This window comes from Mercenaria mercenaria, chromosome 8 (genome assembly GCF_021730395.1).
Source record: "Mercenaria mercenaria strain notata chromosome 8, MADL_Memer_1, whole genome shotgun sequence".
In the NCBI taxonomy this organism is placed as follows: domain Eukaryota; kingdom Metazoa; phylum Mollusca; class Bivalvia; order Venerida; family Veneridae; genus Mercenaria; species Mercenaria mercenaria.
The window spans coordinates 39449430-39469185 of record NC_069368.1 but is presented as its reverse complement, the minus strand read 5'-3'; the positions used below and the strand labels follow the sequence as shown (position 1 = coordinate 39469185).

The 19756-nt window shown below is 38.7% G+C and overlaps 1 protein-coding gene across 2 annotated transcripts in view; it reads left to right on the top strand.

The window, feature by feature from the left end:
* The window catches only part of LOC123566556 (peroxisomal multifunctional enzyme type 2-like), a 134816-nt gene that overhangs the window by 90127 nt on the left and 24933 nt on the right, over nt 1–19756 (top strand). For both annotated transcript variants that reach the window (XM_045360774.2, XM_053549751.1), the window contains exons 17-19: nt 6636–6742; nt 6958–7044; nt 11719–11802. In XM_045360774.2, coding sequence (XP_045216709.1) covers nt 6636–6742; nt 6958–7044; nt 11719–11802 — 278 coding nt within the window. The remainder of the gene's footprint in view (nt 1–6635; nt 6743–6957; nt 7045–11718; nt 11803–19756) is intronic.

The window sequence follows — 19756 nt, the reverse complement described above, 5'->3', positions numbered from 1 at the left end:
TTTACTCAACAAAATTCTGTTCGTGATTGTCAGCAAGTTAGTATCTCGTTAACTACACATCACACTAAATAAAACTCAACACTTTTCTTTCCCATAGTAACACCCCTTTAATATTGTCTTCATATTACCCACACCACATCCACTCCTCTCCTGCACCCCCACCTTACACCATTCCCTTTCCCTTTTGCAACCATTTCCCGGAAAACCATGAAACAAAAACTATATTTAGCTTCTTGTGGTTGTCTCTTTAGTATCCTGTCACCCTACCCACCCCCATAACCTCCCCGCTCTACTACCACCCAAAATATTTATTTACTTATAGATTCTTGTGGTTGTCTCTTTAGTATCCTGTCACTCTACCCCACCACTATAACCTCCCCGCTCTACTACCACCCAAAATATTTATTTACTTCTAGCTTCTTGTGCTTGTCTCTTTAGTATCCTGTCACTCTACCCCACCACTATAACCTCCGCGCTCTACTACCACCCAAAATATTTATTTACTTCTAGCTTCTTGTGCTTGTCTCTTTAGTATCCTGTCACTCTACCCCACCACTATAACCTCCCCGCTCTACTACCACCCAAAATATTTATTTACTTCTAGCTTCTTGTGGTTGTCTCTTTAGTATCCTGTCACCCTACCCACCCCCATAACCTCCCCGCTCTACTACCACCCAAAATATTTATTTACTTATAGATTCTTGTGCTTGTCTCTTTAGTATCCTGTCACTCTACCCCACCCCCATAACCTCCCCGCTCTACTACCACCCAAAATATTTATTTACTTTTTAATCCCCCGCCATGGGGGAGGGATTATAGGAATGATCTGCGTCAGTCCTTCCGTCCGTCCGTCCGTCCTTCCGTCCGTAACAAAATCGTGTCCGGTCCATATCTCCTAAACCCCTTGAAGGATTTTCATGAAACTTGGGTCAAATGATCACCTCATCAAGACGATGTGCAGAACCCATGAGTCAGCTTTGTCAGTTCAAGGTCAAGGTCACAACTCGAGGTCAAAGGTTTGAGCCTGCCATTTTGTGTCCGCTCTATATCTCCTAAACCCCTTGATGGAATTTTATAAAACTTGGGTCAAATGATCACCTCATCAAGACGATGTGCAGAACCCATGAGTCAGCCATGCCGGTTCAAGGTCAAGGTCACAACTCAAGGTCAAAGGTTTGAGCCTTCCATTTTGTGTCCGCTCTATATCTCTTAAACCCCTTGAAGGAATTTTATAAAACTTGGGTCAAATGATCACCTCATCAAGAGGATGTGCAGAACCCATGAGTCAGTCATGCCGGCTCAAGGTCAAGGTCACAACTTAGGGTCAAAGGTTTGAACCTTCCATTTTGTGCCCGCTCTATTATTATCTCCTAAACCCCTTGAAGGATTTTCATCAAACTTGGGTCAAACGATCACCTCATCAAGGCGTTGTGCAGAACTTATGAGTCAGCCATGTTGGCTCAAGGTCAAGGTCACAACTGAAGGTCAAAGGTTTGAGCCTTCCATTTCGTGTCCGCTCTATATCTCCTAAACCCTTTGAAGGAATTTTATAAAACTTGGGTCAAATGATTACCTCATCAGAATGATGTGCAGAAATTATGAGTCAACCATGCCAGCTCAAGGTCAAAGTCACAACTAAGGGTCGAAGGTTTGAGCCTTCCATTTGGTGTCCACTCTGTATCTCCTTAACCCCTTGAAGGATTTTCATCAAACTTGGGTCAAATGATCACCTCATCAAGAACTCATGAGTCAGCCATGTCAACTCAAGGTCAAGGTCACAACTCAAGGTCAAAGGTTTCAGCTCTGTTTCTCCTAAACCCCTTGAAGGATTTTCATGAAACTTTGGTCAAATGATCACCTCATCAAGACGTTGTGCAGAATTCATGAGTCAGCCATGTCAGTTCAAGGTCAAGGTCACAGCTAAAATCAAAGGTTTTACCCTTTCACTATCCATAGCAGTGGCGGGGGATTTAACTGTCTTTCAGACTGCCTTGTAGATTCTTGTGCTTGTCTCTTTAGTATCCTGTCACCCTACCCCACCACTAAAACCTCCCCGCTCTACTACCACCCAAAATATTTATTTGCTTATAGATTCTTGTGCTTGTCTCTTTAGTATCCTGTCACTCTAACCCACCCCCATAACCTCCCCGCTCTACTACCACCCAAAATATTTATTTACTTATAGATTCTTGTGGTTGTCTCTTTAGTATCCTGTCACTCTACCCCACCCCCATAACCTCCCCGCTCTACTACCACCCAAAATATTTATTTACTTGATTCTTGTGCTTGTCTCTTTAGTATTCTGTCACTCTACCCCACCACTATAACCTCCCCGCTCTACTACCACCCAAAATATTTATTTACTTCTAGCTTCTTGTGGTTGTCTCTTTAGTATCCTGTCACTCTACCCCACCCCCATAACCTCCCCGCTCTACTACCACCCAAAATATTTATTTACTTATAGATTCTTGTGCTTGTCTCTTTAGTATCCTGTCGCTCTAACCCACCCCCATAACCTCCCCGCTCTACTACCACCCAAAATATTTTTTTACTTCTAGCTTCTTGTGGTTGTCTCTTTAGTATCCTGTCGCTCTACCCCACCCCCATAACCTCCCCGCTCTACTACCACCCAAAATATTTATTTACTTATAGATTCTTGTGGTTGTCTCTTTAGTATCCTGTCACCCTACCCACCCCCATAACCTCCCTGCTCTACTACCACCCAAAATATTTATTTACTTTTAGATTCTTGTGGTTGTCTCTTTAGTATCCTGTCACCCTACCCACCCCCATAACCTCCCTGCTCTACTACCACCCAAAATATTTATTTACTTATAGATTCTTGTGGTTGTCTCTTTAGTATCCTGTCACCCTACCCATCCCCATAACCTCCCTGCTCTACTACCACCCAAAATATTTATTTACTTTTAGATTCTTGTGCTTGTCTCTTTAGTATCCTGTCACCCTACCCACTCCCATAACCTCCCTGCTCTACTACCACCCAAAATATTTATTTACTTTTAGATTCTTGTGCTTGTCTCTTTAGTATCCTGTCACCCTACCCACCCCCATAACCTCCCTGCTCTACTACCACCCAAAATATTTATTTACTTTTAGATTCTTGTGCTTGTCTCTTTAGTATCCTGTCACCCTACCCACCCCCATAACCTCCCCGCTCTACTACCACCCAAAATATTTATTTACTTGATTCTTGTGCTTGTCTCTTTAGTATCCTGTCACCCTACCCACCCCCATAACTTCCCTGCTCTACTACCACCCAAAATATTCATTTACTTATAGCTTCTTGTGGTTGTCTCTATAGTATCCTGTCACCCTACCCACCCCCATAACCTGCCTGCTCTACTACCACCCAAAATATTTATTTACTTTCAGATTCTTGTGCTTGTCTCTTAGTATCCTGTCACTCTCATCATTTTACCATCCGTGCAGTCTCATCATGGTCTGCACTGTTCGCTATTCAGTCAGTAAATTTTCAGTGAAAACCCCTTCAAATGATAAATGGTATTGCCCGAAATGAAAGATGGCCAGTCCATTTTAGAAATTTAGCAGGGTAAAGGTTAAAGGTCAAGGTCACACTTGGAGGTCAAACATCAGTACCGTTTTTAGCTCGACTATACGAAGTATAAGGAGAGCTATCCTACTCGCCCCAGCGTCGGCGTCGGCGTCTTTCCGCGTCCCTACCTTGGTTAAAGTTTTGGTGCACTTTCTCTTTTTTCAACTTATCTCTGTAATTACTTGATGGATTTGATTCAAACTTGAAATACTTATTCCTCATCATCATACACATCATCTGACATATGGGCCATAACTCTGGCACCAGTATTTCATGAATTATCCCCCCTTTTCACTTAGATTTTCAGGTTAAAGTTTTGATGTACTTTCACTCTATCTCTGTTATTACTGAATGGATTTGATTCAAACTTATAATAGTTGTTCAACATCATCACCCACATCATATGACACAAGGTGAATAACTCTGGCACCATTTTTTCATGAATAATGCCCCCTTTTTACTTAGAATTTCAGGTTAAAGTTTTGGTGCACTTTCACTCTACCTCTGTTATTACTGAATGGATTTGATTCAAACTTATAATAGTTGTTCAGCATCATCACCCACATCATATGACACAAGATGCCTAACTCTGGCACAATTTTTCATGGATTATTCCCCTTTTTACTTAGAATTTCAGGTTAAAGTTTTATGCACTTTCACTCTATCTCTGTTATTACTGAATGGATCTGATTCAAACTTAAACAATTGTTCAGCATCATTACCCTTATCATATGACACAAGGTGCATAACTCTGGGACCAATTTTTCATGAATTATTTCCCCTTTTCTTTAGAATTTTAGGTTAAAGTTTTGATGCACTTTCACTCTATCTCTGTTATTGTACCCCCCCCCCCCCCCCCCCCCCCGACAACAAAGTTGTAAGGGGGGGTATACTGCTTTCAGGTTGTCTGTCTGTCTGTCTGTCCGTCCGTCCATCTGTCCGTAGACGCAATCTTGTGCGCACCATCTCTCCTTATCCCCTTGACAGAATTTAATGAAACTTCACACAAGTGATCAGTACCAACAGTAGTTGTGCATAGGGCATGTTAGGTTCTTTTAGAAAAAAAAATTTGCAGAGTTATGGGACTTTGTTTTTTTTGTTACTACATGTATACTATATACATAGACACAATCTTGTGCGCACCATCTCTCCTCATCCCCTTGACACAATTTAATGAAACTTCACACAAGTGATCTATACCAACAGTAGTTGTGCATGGGGCATGTTAGGTTCTTTTAGAAAAAAAATTTGCAGAGTTATGGGACTTTGTTTTTTTGTTACTATACTATATACATAGACACAATCTTGTGCGCACCATCTCTCCTCATCCCCTTGACACAATTTAATGAAACTTCACACAAGTGATCAGTACCAACAGTAGTTGTGCATGGGGCATGTTAGGTTCTTTCAGAAAAAAAATTTGCAGAGTTATGGGACTTTGTTTTTTTGTTACTATACTATATACATAGACACAAATTTGTGCGCACCATCTCTCCTCATCCCCTTGACACAATTTAATGAAACTTCACACAAGTGATCAGTAACAACAGTAGTTGTGCATGGGGCATGTTAGGTTCTTTCAGCGACAAAAGTTGCAGAGTTATGGGACTTTGTTTCTTGTTAACATACTATGTACAAACAGTCTGCATATGCAATCTTGTGCGTGCCTAATCTACCAAACCCTTACACACAATTTAATGAAACTTCACACAAGTGATCAGTACCAACCCTAGTTGTGCATGGTGCATGTTACATTCTTTTAGATAAATATTTTGTATAGTTATGGGACTTTGTTTTTTGTTTCTATACTGTATACATACAGTCTGTATACATACAGTCCACATAATTATGCAGTCCTGTGTGCGTTAAATTGCAATGTACTGTGTCAGTGCATGCTGGGGGTACATTCATCACCTTTAGTGATAGCTCTAGTTACTGAATGGATTTGATTCAGACTTAAAATAGTTGTTCAACATCATCACCCACACCATATGACACAAGGTGCATAACTCTGGCACCAATTTTTCATTAATTATTCCCCCTTTTTACTTAGAATTTTAGGTTAAAGTTTTGATGCACTTTCACTCTACCTCAGTTATTACTGAATGGATTTGATTCAAACTTAAAATAGTTGTTCAGCATCATCACCCACATCATATGACACAAGATGCATAACTCTGATACATTTTATCCTTACCTCTCTTATTACTTTAAGTTGATATTTTTGACATAGACAGGCTATTGTGCAATATCTTCATCCACAATATATTGGAGTCATTAAACACTCCAGTGACAGCTCTAGTTTCCTCAGATGTGCCCAGTTTCACTATCCAGCATCAAAATAGTCGAGCGCGCTGTCTCCTGTGACAGCTCTTGTTTCCCTGTCTGGTAAAAACTTTGTCATCTTTGAAGGGATTTTAATATTACATGGAACAAATGTATCCAATAATGAGATTATGTGACATGCACAACTCCCAGACCCCTATCCAAAAGGTCAAGGCCACACATATAGATCAAAGGTCGATAGTTTTTTCCCATTCAGCCCATAACCCTGCTATCCATCAAAGGATTTTTATATTACTTGGCACAAATGTTCCCCATAATGAATCGATGTGTCATGCTCAGCACCAAGATCCCAAACTCAAAAGGTCAAGGACACACTCGAATGTCAAAATTCATTAGGTTTTTTTTTCTGTAAGGTCCATAATTCTGCTGTCTATCAAGGGATTTTAATTTTTTTTACAAATGTTTCCCAGAATGAGACAACTTGTCGTGCAACCCTAGCTCAAAGAGGTCAAAGGTAAATAGGTTTATTGCCCTGTCCAGTGCATAACATTTAAGTTATAAAACATTTACCAACCATTACACAGGTATTACGTTTCACTTCCATTCAAATGAAGCAGCATGGGGTGGGGAGGGTGTGGGCATGCACAATGAAACTCTGCCCACCAACGTTCCACACTAAAAATAATTAACATTGAAGAATGTCCTCTTGTTTAACTTTTCGTCTTTCACAGTGAGCTTTGTTGTCTGCTAATAACTAATTATTATATATTTTCAGGGTTCAAGCAGCCAATTTTACATGGGATGTGCAGTTTTGGATATGCTACCAGACATGTAATGAAGACATATGCTAATAATGATGTGTCCAAAATTAAAGCAATTAAGGTAATACATTGAGGTTGGTTAGAAGTAATTGAAGCAACTTTCAAATTTGATTTTTGCCATTAAAGTAGCAGAATTGCAAGACTTGATGTGCTTATAAGTGATCCATGGAAGAAAAATTATATGAAATAATAGACTTTGTAAACAGAAAAATGTCTACTGTAGATTGTAAGCAATGAAATACTTGAAAGAAATGATTTTCCTGTAAAAAATTTCAGACACGGTTTTCCAAACCAGTGTTACCTGGAGAAACAATACAGACAGACATGTGGAAAGATGGTAACAGAGTTTACTTCCAGTGTAAGGTGAGTTACAGCCAGACGTGTGGAAATATATTAACATAGTTTACCTCCTTTGCAAGATAAGTTACAGACAGACATGGGGAAGGGTGGTAACAGAGTTTACTTCCAGTGTAAGGTGAGTTTTAGTCAGACATGTGGAAGGTTGGTAACATCTAGTGTAAGGTGAGTTACAGACAGACATGTGGAAGGGTGGTAACAGTTTACTTCCAGTATAAGATAAGTTACAAGCAGACATGGAAGGGTGGTAGTAGAGTTTACTTCCAGTGTAAGATTAGTTACAGACAGACATGTGGAAGGGTGGTAGCAGAGTTTACATTCAGTGTAAGCTGAGTTACAACCAGACACACATGCAGAAGGTTGGTATTTGAGTTTACATGAGTTACAGACAGACATGTGGAAGGATGGTAACAGAGTTTACTTCCAGTACAAGTTAAGTTACAGATAGACGTGTGGAAAGATGGTATTAGAGTTCACATTCAGTGTAAGTTGAGTTACAACCAGACATGTGGAAGGATAGTAACAGAGTGTACTTCCAGTGTAAGCTGAGTTACAACCAGACATGTGGAAGGATGGTACTTGAGTTTACATTCAGTGTAAGTTGAGTTACAACCAGACATGTGGAAAGATGGTATTTGAGTTTACATTCAGTGTAAGTTGAGTTACAACCAGACATGTACCGGTAGAAGGATGGTGTTTGAGTTTACATTCAGTGTAAGTTGAGTTACAACCAGACATGCAGAAGGATGGTTTTTCAGTTTACATTCAGTGTATGTTGAGTTACAACCAGACATGCAGAAGGATGGTATTTGAGTTTACATTCAGTGTAAGTTGAGTTACAGACAGACATGTGGAAGGATGGTATTTTGAGTTTACTTTCAGTGTAAGTTGAGTTACAACCAGACATGAGGAAGGATGGTTTTTGAGTTTACATTCAGTGTAAGTTGAGTTACAACCAGACATGCAGAAGGATGGTATTTGAGTTTACATACAGTGTAAGTTGAGTTACAACCAGAGATATAGAAGGATGGTATTTGAGTTTACATTCAGTGTAAGTTGAGTTACAAGCAGACATGCAGAAGGATGGTATTTGAGTTTACTTTCAGTGTAAGTTGAGTTACAACCAGACATGCAGAAGGATGGTATTTGAGTTTACTTTCAGTGTAAGTTGAGTTACAACCAGACATGTAGAAGGATGGTAGTTGAGTTTACATTCAGTGTAAGTTGAGTTACAACCAGACATGTACCAGTAGAAAGATGGTATTTGAGTTTACATTCAGTATAAGTTGAGTTACAACCAGACATGCAGAAGGATGGTATTTGAGTTTACATTCAGTGTAAGTTGAGTTACAGCCAGACATGCAGAAGGATGGTATTTGAGTTTACATTCAGTGTAAGTTGAGTTACAACCAGACATGCAGAAGGATGGTATTTGAGTTTACATTCAGTGTAAGTTGAGTTACAGCCAGACATGCAGAAGGATGGTATTTTGAGTTTACTTTCAGTGTAAGTTGAGTTACAGCCAGACATGCAGAAGGATGGTATTTGAGTTTGCATTCAGTGTAAGTTGAGTTACAACCAGACATGCAGAAGGATGGTATTTGCATTTACATTCAGTGTAAGTTGAGTTATAACCGGACATGCAGAAGGATGGTATTTGAGTTTACTTTCAGTGTAAGTTGAGTTACAACCAGACATGTTTAAGGTCGATAACAGAGTGTACTTCAAATGTAAGGTAAGTAGTGTTAGATTAGACTTTATGTTTAAACTTTTTTTCTAATTCAGCAAAGCAAATTTATTTATTTATTATCTTATATTTGTGAGAATCAATTTTTAGCTCGACTATACGAAGTAAAAGGAGAGCTATCCTACTCGCCCCGGCGTCGGCATCAGCGTCTGTCCGCGTCCCCTCCTTGGTTAAAGTTTTTTTACACTTTCTCTTTTTAACCAGGTTTTCGTTGAAAACCTGAGTTATTAGATTGGGGTAGATGTTGGGCGGGCGGCTGCGGTGGGGTGGCGGCGTCAAACTGGTGTTTCCGGTCAATAACTTTTGTTTCGGTAAAGATATTTGAATAAAACTTGGTATGTATGTAGCTTATATCAAGACAAAGGCTGGGATTGATTTTGGGGTTTCTGGGGTCAAGGTCAAGGTCACTGTTACTTAAAATAGAAAAAGGGTTTCCGGTCAATAACTTAACTTAGGAATGAGCTATCATGATGAAACTTGGTGTATAGAAAACTTATATAAAGTTGTAGCTTTGGATTGATTTTGGGGTTTCTGGGATCAAGGTCAAGGTCATTGTTACTAAAAATAGGGTTAGGGTTAGGTTAGGGTTAGGGTTAGCATATTTTCTACATGCATGGAGGGATTTTGATGAAAGTTGGCACAATTGTTCACCATCATGAGACAGAGTGTCATGTGCAAGAACCAGGTCACTAGGTCTAAGGTCAAGGTCACAGTTAGAGGTCAAAGGATACAAGAATGAAAACTTTGTCCGGAGCATATCTTCATGCATAGAGGGATTTTGATGTAACTTGGCACAATTATACACCATCATGAGACGAAGTGTCTTGCGCAGTTCCCTTCTTTAGAATTACTTCCCTTTGTTGTTACTATAAATAGCTTATATTGTAACTTTTTCATTACTAGACGTAGGGAAAAATCGAGACCACTTTTCTGTAGTACAACATGCATGTTACATCCAATTTTGAGGTGTATTTTGACCAATCTCTACCTGGTAAGGATTTTTGTGTGGACTTACAATTTTTTTTAATGTATATTTTTTTTTTTTTTTTTTTTTTTTGTATTTTTTTTTTTAAGATTAACTTCCCTTAGTTGTTACTATAAAAAACTTATATTGTAACTTTTTTATAATTGACCGTAGGGAAAAACTAAGACCACTTTTCTGTGGTACAACATAGTTCTTACTTTCTAATTTTAGGTGTATTTTAAGGTATTTCTACCTGGTAAGGAGTTTTTTTGTGGACTTAGAAAAACAAAAGAATTACAATGATTACTAAACAACCACAAAATTAAAATTACATCTGCAAATACAGGTGCTAGAGTAAAGAAATTTGCTGTGACGGGCGTATATTGTGACATTCTGGCACTCTTGTTTATTCTTATGGAAAGTGTTGAAAACCTGGTTTCGTGGCATTGCCGCGTTTCTTGTTTCAACTTATCTCTGTAATTACTTGATGGATTTAATTCAAACTTGAAATACTTATTCCTCATCATCATACACATCATCTGACATAAGGGCCGTAACTCTGGCACCAATATTTCATGAATTATCCCCCCTTTTCACTTAGATTTTCAGGTTAAAGTTTTGATGCACTTTCACTCTATCTCTGTTATTACTGAATGGATTTGATTCAAACTTAAAATAGTTGTTCAACATCATCACCCACATCATATGACACAAGGTGCATAACTCTGGCACCATTTTTTTCATGAATTATTCCCCCTTTTTACTTAGAATTTTAGGTTTAAGTTTTGGTGCACTTTCACTCTACCTCAGTTATTACTGAATGGATTTGATTCAAACTTAAAATAGTTGTTCAGCATCATCACCCACATCATATGACACAAGATGCATAACTCTGGCACACTTTTTCATGAATTATTCCCCTTTTTACTTAGAATTTCAGGTTAAAGTTTTATGCACTTTCACTCTATCTCTGTTATTACTGAATGGATCTGATTCAAACTTAAAAAATTGTTCAACATCATTACCCTTATCATATGACACAAGGTGCATAACTCTGGGACCAATTTTTCATGAATTATTTCCCCTTTTTACTTAGAATTTTAGGTTAAAGTTTTGATGCACTTTCACTCTGTCTCTGTTATTACTGAATGGATTTGATTCAAACATAAAATAGTTGTTCAACATCATCACCCACAGCATATGACACAAGGTGCATAACTCTGGCACCAATTTTTCATTAATTATTCCCCCTTTTTACTTAGAATTTTAGGTTAAAATTTTGATACACTTCCACTCTGTCTCTGTTATTACTGAATGGATTTGATTCAAACTTAAAATAGTTGTTCAACATCATCACCCACATTATATGACACAAGCTGCATAACTCTGGCACCAATAATTAATGAATTATGCCCCTTTTTGGTTAGGATATACTTATATAGTGTTTTGATACATTTTATCTTTACCTCTCTTATTACTTTAAGTTGATATTTTTGACATAGACTCAGGCTATTGTGCAATATCTTCATCCACAATTGGAGTCATTAAACACTCCAGTGACAGCTCTAGTTTCCTCAGATGTGCCCAGTTTCACTATCCAGCATCGAAATAGTCGAGCGCGCTGTCTCCTGTGACAGCTCTTGTAATGTTTAGTTTTGGTATCTGTTGTGGCTAGCATTGAATTTATTTACAATGTACTTTCTATGTTTGAAAATCTGGAATGCATTTTTAAATCAATTTAATCAAAGGTTGGATGACTTAAGGGTTGAAAATCATACTAACCCCTTTATCTGCATAAGGCTTCTTAAATTGAAGACAACTTGCTTTGATTTTCATTTACCACAGTAGAGTGAGTTATCAGAACTGTGCTAAGTAATCTTTAATCTCTTACACATGTTTTATTGAAAAAAAATCTTTCCATAACAAAATCATTTAATGTTGTTAAAGTTCTTATATGTTATATCAATAGGTTGTGGAGACAGGTGTACCTTGTCTGACTGGAGCATATGTTGATCTTTATGATGGAGCAACAGAAGCTAAAGTAACAAGTCAGGTAGAGAAGTTTTCTCACATCTTCAGCTTACTATCAAATCATATTATTTGGTAGGGGACTAATTTTCATTGGTTTTTGTGGTAGAGTCAATTCACAAAATTAAATTCCAACCAATAAGTAGTGTGCTTATTTATTTTACTTGCGAAAGTTGAAATACACAAATCATTGTCCCTATGAAATAGCTGTTTTGACCCAAACCATGAAATTTTATGATGACGAAATTGAATGATTTCACAGTATATATCAAATAGCAATGTTTTCTTTAATATTAGATCTGTCTCAGTTTATTAGCTAAGTATGGAGAGAATGGGCATATTTGGTCTAGTGGTTATGGTTGTTGCCTTTTTAGTTCACCTGAACTTTGTGAAGGGTGAGCGATTAGTATAGGTAGATGGTCCAGCATCCATCATCCATCGTCAACATTTTTACTTAAGTATCTTCTCCTCTGAATCTACTGGTCAGAATTGAGCCCACGTCCGTCCGTACGTCTGCAGCCATTTCTCAGTAACTACCTGGTAGAATTTCATGAAACTTGAAATAAACATGAACCAACATACTGCGATGATGCCTGTCAAGTTTTTTTTTTTGATTGGTCAATTTCCCTTAGAGTTATTGCCCTTGATTTAATGAAAAATGTCCGTCCGCAGCCATTTCTCAGTAACTAGCAGGTAGAATTTCATCAAACTTGAAATAGACATGAACCAAGATACTGCGATGAGGCCCTTCAAGGTTTTTTTTCGATTGGTCAATTTCCCTTAGAGTTATTGCCCTTGATTTAATGAAAAATGCACAAAAATGTCTGTCCACAGTCATTTCTCAGTAACTAGCAGGTAGAATTTCATCAAACTTGAAATAAACATGAGCCAACATACTGCAATGATGCCCGTCAAGTGTTTTTTTGATTGGTCAATTTCCCTTAGAGTTATTGCCCTTGATTTAATGAAAAATACACATCTGCAGCCATTTCTCAGTAACAAGTTTGTAAAATTTCATGAAACTTGAAATAAATATGAACCAACATACTTTGATGATGCCGGTCATTTTGTTTTTTTTATTGGTCAATTTTCCATACAGTTATTGCCCTTTAATTGTTTAAAAATCCACAGATTTGTACATAACAAACCAACCAATTGGAAGAATTTCATTAAACTTCTTTCATTCTTTTCCATGAACATTTATTATAAACATGTGAAGTTGTGTACCCACACCATGTCGCCACCTTGCCCCCCCCCCCCATTCCTTTTTTATTTTATTTTTTTCAAACCCATGAAATTTATCAACATGCAAAGTTGTACCATTCTCTCACCTCACTCCTCCACCCAGTCATGCTCACCACCCCGATCATGCATTCCCCCCCCCCCCCCCCCCCCAATTTTTATGCCCCCGAAGGGAGGCATATTAGTTTTCAACTGTCTGTCCGTTCGTTAGTTAGTTCGTTCGTTTGTTAGTCAGAACGTTAACTTTTTGCATGAAGGCACTTTACTCGCGAATCACTGCACCCAGGACCTTCAAACTTCACGTGCTGATAGAACTTATTGAGTATACCAACCCTACTGACTTTGGGGTCACCAGGTCAAAGGTCAAGGTCACAGGGGCCAACGTTAACTTTTTGCATGAAGGCACTTTACTCGCGAACCATTGCACCCAGGACCTTCAAACTTCACATGCTGATAGTACTTACTGATTACACCACCCCTAATGACTTTGGGGTCACCAGGTCAAAGGTCAAGGTCACAGGGGCCAGTGTTAACTTTTTGCATGAAGGCACTTTACTCGCGAACCACTGCACCCAGGACCTTCAAACTTCACATGCTGATAGTACTTATTGAGTACACCACCCCTACTGACTTTGGGGTCACCAGATCAAAGGTCAAGGTCACAGGGGCCAACGTTAACTTTTTGCATGAAGGCACTTCACTCGCGAACCACTGCACCCAGGACCTTTAAACTTCATGTGGTGATAGTACTTATTGAGTACACCACCCCTACTGACTTTGGGGTCACCAGGTCAAAGGTCAAGGTCACAGGGGCCAACGTTAACTTTTTGCATGAAGGCACTTTACTCGCGAACCACTGCACCCTGGACCTTCAAGCTTCACATGTTGATAGTACTTATTGAATACACCACTCCTACTGACTTTGGGATCACCAGGTCAAAGGTCAAGGTCACAGGGTCCAACATTAACTTTTTGCATGAAGGCACTTTACTCGTGATCCACTTCACCCAGGACCTTCAAACTTTACATGCTGATAGTACTTTACGAGTACACCAACCCTACTGACTTTGGGGTCACCAGGTCAAAGGTCAAGGTCACAGGGGCCAACGTTAACTTTTTGCGTGAAGGCACTTTACATGCGAACCACTTCACCCAGGACCTTCAAACTTCACATGCTGATAGTACTTATTGAGTACACCACCCCTACTGACTTTGGGGTCACCAGGTCAAAGGTCACAGGGGCCAACATTAACTTTTTGCATGAAGGCACTTTACTCGCGAACCACTTCACCCAGGACCTTCAAACTTTACATGCTGATAGTACTTTATGAGTACACCAACCCTACTGACTTTGGGGTCACCAGGTCAAAGGTCAAGGTCACAGGGGCCAACGTTAACTTTTTGCATGAAGGCACTTTACATGCGAACCACTGCACCCAGGACCTTCAAACTTCACATGCTGATAGTACTTATTGAGTACACCACTCCTACTGACTTTGGGATCACCAGGTCAAAGGTCAAGGTCACAGGGGCCAACATTAACCTTTTGCATGAAGGCACTTTACTCACGAACCACTTCACCCAGGACCTTCAAAGGGGCCTCCGTGGCCGAGTGGTTAGAGTCGCTGACTTCAAACCATTTGCCCCTCATCGATGTGGGTTCGAACCTCATTTGGGTGTAAATTCTTCACGAGGAAGCCATCCACGCTGGCCTTACGGAAGGTCGTGGTTCTACCCAGGTCCTCGCTCGTGATGAAAATAGTGCACGGAGGGGCACCTGGGCTTCCTCACCAATAAAGCTGGAAAGTCGCCATATGACCTTAAATTGTGTCGGTGCGACGTTAAACCCAACAAAATAAATAAAAACAGGACCTTCAAACTTTACATGCTGATAGTACTTTATGAGTACACCACCCCTACTGACTTTGGGGTCACCAGGTCAAAGGTCAAGGTGCTGCGGGGGCATTTGTCACCATTAGTGACAGCTCTTGTTTTTTTTTTCATGTTTAATTTTCCATCAATATTTATAATCAACATGTAAAGTTTTGTACCCTCACCACTCCCCTCCCCCCCCCCCCCCCCAAAAAAAAACATTCATTTTCTGTTAAATTGATTTTAACTAATGATATTATTTGCTTCTTTGTAACATTCTTAACTTTTTGCTGGATATATTTTTTTGCCGTTCCTCACCACAGACCCTTTCGGCAGGGGATACCAATTCATCAAATTTACTTGTTCATCTTGGCTCCTCTTAGGGGCCACAGAGCTAAAAATAGAAAAACCTTTAAAGAACTTCTATTCATGAACCACTTGATGGATCTTCATCAAACTTGGGTCTGTAGCATTATTATAAGGTCATCTCCAAAATTTGTTTAATGGGGTCACTTGGCCCTTGTAGGGGCCATTAGAGCTAAAAATAGAGGGACTCTTCTCTGGAACCACACAGTGGATCTTCATCAGACTTGGTCTGTAGCATCGTTATAAGGTCCTCTCTCAATTTTGTACATATGGGGGAACTTGGCCCCTTTTAGGGGCGGCCAGAGCTAAAGAAATAGCTTTAAACGACTTTTTCTCATGAACTGGTGGCTGGATCTTCATCAGATATGGTTTGTAGCATCATTACAAGGTTCTTTCTCAATTTCAAATGGGCTCGCCCACTTAGCTCAGTAGGTAAGAGCGTTGGTCTATGGATCGCGGGGTCGCGAGTTCGATCCGCGGGCGGGGTGTATGTTCTCCGTGACTATTTGATAAACGACATTGTGTCTGAAATCATTAGTCCTCCACCTCTGATTCATGTGGGGAAGTTTGCAGTTACTTGTGGAGAACAGGTTTGTACTGGTACAGAATCCAGGAACACTGGTTAGGTTAACTGCCCGCCGTTATATAACTGAAATACTGTTGAAAAATGGCGTTAAACCCAAAACAAACAAACAAACAAAACAATTTCAAATGGGGACGATTGGCTCCTTTTAGGGGCTACCAGAGCTAAAATTATAAATGCCTTTAAATGACTCCTTATGAACCACTTGATGGGTCTTCATCAAACTTTATTTTGAGATTCAGTGGGGGGCACTGCTAGAGTGAAAAATAGAAATACCTATAAACAACTTCTTTTCATAAACTGCTTGATGGATCACCATCAAACCTGGTCTAGAGGATCGTTATAAGGTCCTTTTTCAAATTTGTTCGATTAAAGACACTTGGCCTGTGTTAGGGGCCACTAGAGCTAAAAATAGAAATACCTGTAAAAGACTTCTTCTCATAAAGCGCTTGGTGGATCTTCATCAAACTTGGCCTGTAACATCATTAGAAGGTCCTCTCCCAACTTTATTATATGCCCGAAGTGGGTGTACCGGTATTATGTTTTGACGCCGGTGTTTGTCTGTCTGTCTGTCCCTTAGCAATTTCGTGTCCTCTCTGTAACTCTTGAACCCCTTGAAGGATTTTGAAGAAACTTGACAAAAATGTTCTTTACATTGAGAAGACATGCAGAGCGCATGTTTTGGACGACTCGCTTCAAGGTCAAGGTCACACTTAGGGGTCAAAGGTCTTATGACTTTGTTTCATGTCCACTCTGTAACTCTTGAACTGCTTGAAGGATTTTAAAGAAACTTGGTACAAATGTTCACCACATCGAGACAACATGCAGAGCACATGTTTCAGTTTGCTCGCTTCAAGGTCAAGGTCAGACTTAGGGGTCAAAGATTGTACATTCAGGCATATAATTGCTCCGCATTTTGCTGCTCTTGTTCAGATTGGGTCATTTGGCCCTATCAGGGGCCACTAGGGCTAAAAATAAAAATACCTTTTAATAAATACTTCTCACGAAGAGTTCAGTTGATTTTCATCAAACTTGGTCTGTAGTATCATTATAAGGTCCTCTTCAAAATTTGTTCAACTGGGGGGTGCTTGGCCCCTTCTAGGTGCCACTAGAGTTAAAACTAGAAATGCTTTTTGGGGCCATTGTGGCCGAGTGGTTAAGGATGCCGACTTCAAATCACTTGCCCCTCACCAATGTGGGTTTGAGCCTTACTCTGGGCGTTGAATTCTTCATTTGAGGAGGCCATCCAGCAGGCTTACAGAAGGTCAGTGGTTCTACACTGGTGCCCGCTCTTGATGAAATAATGCACGGAGGGGCACCTGGGGTCTTCCTTCACCATTAAAGCTGGAAAGTCATCATGTGACCTATAACTGTGTCAGTGCAAGATTAAACCCAACAAAAACAAAACAGAAGAAATGCCTTTAAATGACCTCTTTTCACGAATCTCTTGATAGATTTTCATCAAACTTGATTTTAAGCATCAGTATAAAGTCCTTTAACAAATTTGTTCAGTTGGAGACACTAGGCCCCTTTTAGGGGCTGCTAGAATGAAAAATAGAAATACCTTTAACTACCATATTTTCCATAAGTCTTGTGACACCCTTAATCTTGGGACATCCCTAAAATCTGTAAAAATAATTATTTTTCTTGTCCCTAATTTTTTTGACATGTATTTTCTCAGCGTTTTTCGTCCTTAAGTGTTGGGACTATGGGTGTGTACTGATTAAAGATGCAAATCACATACCGTTATTATACACTGTATGGTGAATATCAAATGATTATAAGAACCAAAGAATATTTTTTATAACCTTTTCTGGTCTTTATTTTAGTGCATTTGTGCTGGCTGAATTCTGTTGTTGATATTCCTTGACATTAATGTGCTTTTTTACCATACCAGTTAAGTGTTGTATGTTTTGGCTGCAGCCATTACAGGAAGTCCGTTTTCCATTGGTTATTTATTTTTATTCACGCACTGCCTGGAATTTACCTGCGAATCTTAAAGATATCAAAACGTCATGCCGGTAATTTTCCATTCCATGAGCATGCGACCTATTGCAATATATAATTTACATCGCTGTTACTTTTGTTTATCGACACCGTACACAAAAAACGCGCGTAGTGTATTCATCCTTTAATATTATCGCTTCAAATTTTCAACACCTCTTGAGAAGTAATACAGATTGAATTCTATAAGGATTTTAATAACATATCGACAGAAATGTAGGCAAAATTCTATAAAAACAGCCAAATTTTTATAAAATTACTTATAAAATTTCAAACAGCGCGATCCTAAATAGTTATTTCTTTCTAAAAAATAAATAAATGATACATACTACTGGCATAAAATTCAGACTTTTGACCAGAAGCTACAAAAAACAGAATAGAAAAATCTTAAATAATGAAAAAGCGGCAGCAATTTAAAAACATGGAGTAAATCAGATTTCTGTTAGTGCGGCTGAATAGGTGTACATGACCTCGTGAACGTAAATAGTAAATGCGGTTTAAAAAGCAATATGATGTTGTTGCGGTTTTTAATAAGTTTTAAATGGCTCTTTATACATGTACTTTTTTGACATGACACTTTATAATAAGATATTCTTCTCAAACCATAATGTAGTTTCCTTGAGGGCAATTAGGTCACAGAGGTAGGATATCCACTATTATTGTTTGACACGCTTACCTGTCAGTTTATACGGGATATTGCACACTCGCTTCATACAAATTAAAGAAGAAACTTTTTTAATTGATTTTTACAACACTACTTCTCAGCAATCTAAAGAACCGAGGCGGTACAATGAAACATTGATGTGCCACATGGCGCGAAAACATGACGTAATGCAATGACAATCTCAGGCAACTATACCACTTTGATCTTTGAATGACACACTTCTTATAGCTCTTTGCGGGGGTGTTAATTGATGATGAAAACAAGGTCAATTACTTAGTTTATCAACAGAATAATTACGAATAATCTTTAACTTTTTTTTTTTTCGCTTTTAATTTTTGGGACACATTTCAAAATAATTATTTTTCAGGAAATAAGTCTTTGGACAATGGAAAAAATAATTATTTTATGCTGTCCCAACACTTGGGGAAAATACGGTAACTTCTCATTAACTCCAGGATTGGTCTTCATCAAACCTTGTCTGCATCATTAGAAGGTCCTTTACCATGTTTGTATGATTTGGGGCACTTGGCCCCTTTAAGGGGCCACTAGAGCTTAAAATAGAAATACCTTGAAAGTACTTCTTCTCATGACAGGGGTCTAGCTAGGTCCAATTTTTTGGGAGAAGTCACTTCTCCCTCGGGCTGATTTAAGGAGAAGTGGGGAGACTTTAGGGAGAAGTGGGAAGACTTCTTCGATTTTTTATTTTTACCTCAAAGCTGTTGAGTGATTGGAAAGGTGGCTATAATTTTCTTGTTTCTAGATAAAAAAATACCTTGATGTGACTTTTCATTTTCTTAGTTGCCTCATTTCCTATACAGTGGTTATTGTTTCATTACAAAATTCTGGAAGAAATTGTTTTCAACAATTCAAGCCGATGCTGTAAATCTAACTTGCTGATTTTTGGTTATATCTTGTATGAATTAAATGCAGGATGAAAGTGTTTACTATTAAAACTGAGTCATCACTTTGGTGAACAGTATCTCACTGGAATAAAACTAAAAGTAAACTGTGTTTACTTAACAGTTTTTTTTTAAAACTAGAAATACATATTCAAATCAATTCATCGATGAAAGTCAATTTAACGTAGTAAATACTTTACTTATCATTCATTTGTCCTTTCTTTTACCATAGATACCAAATAATTGAATACAATTCCAATTAATCGCATGGTTAATCAACAGTTTCTTCATAAAACATTGTTTTTTTGCACTTGCAAATGTTGACAATTCAACGCAAAGTGTCAAAGAT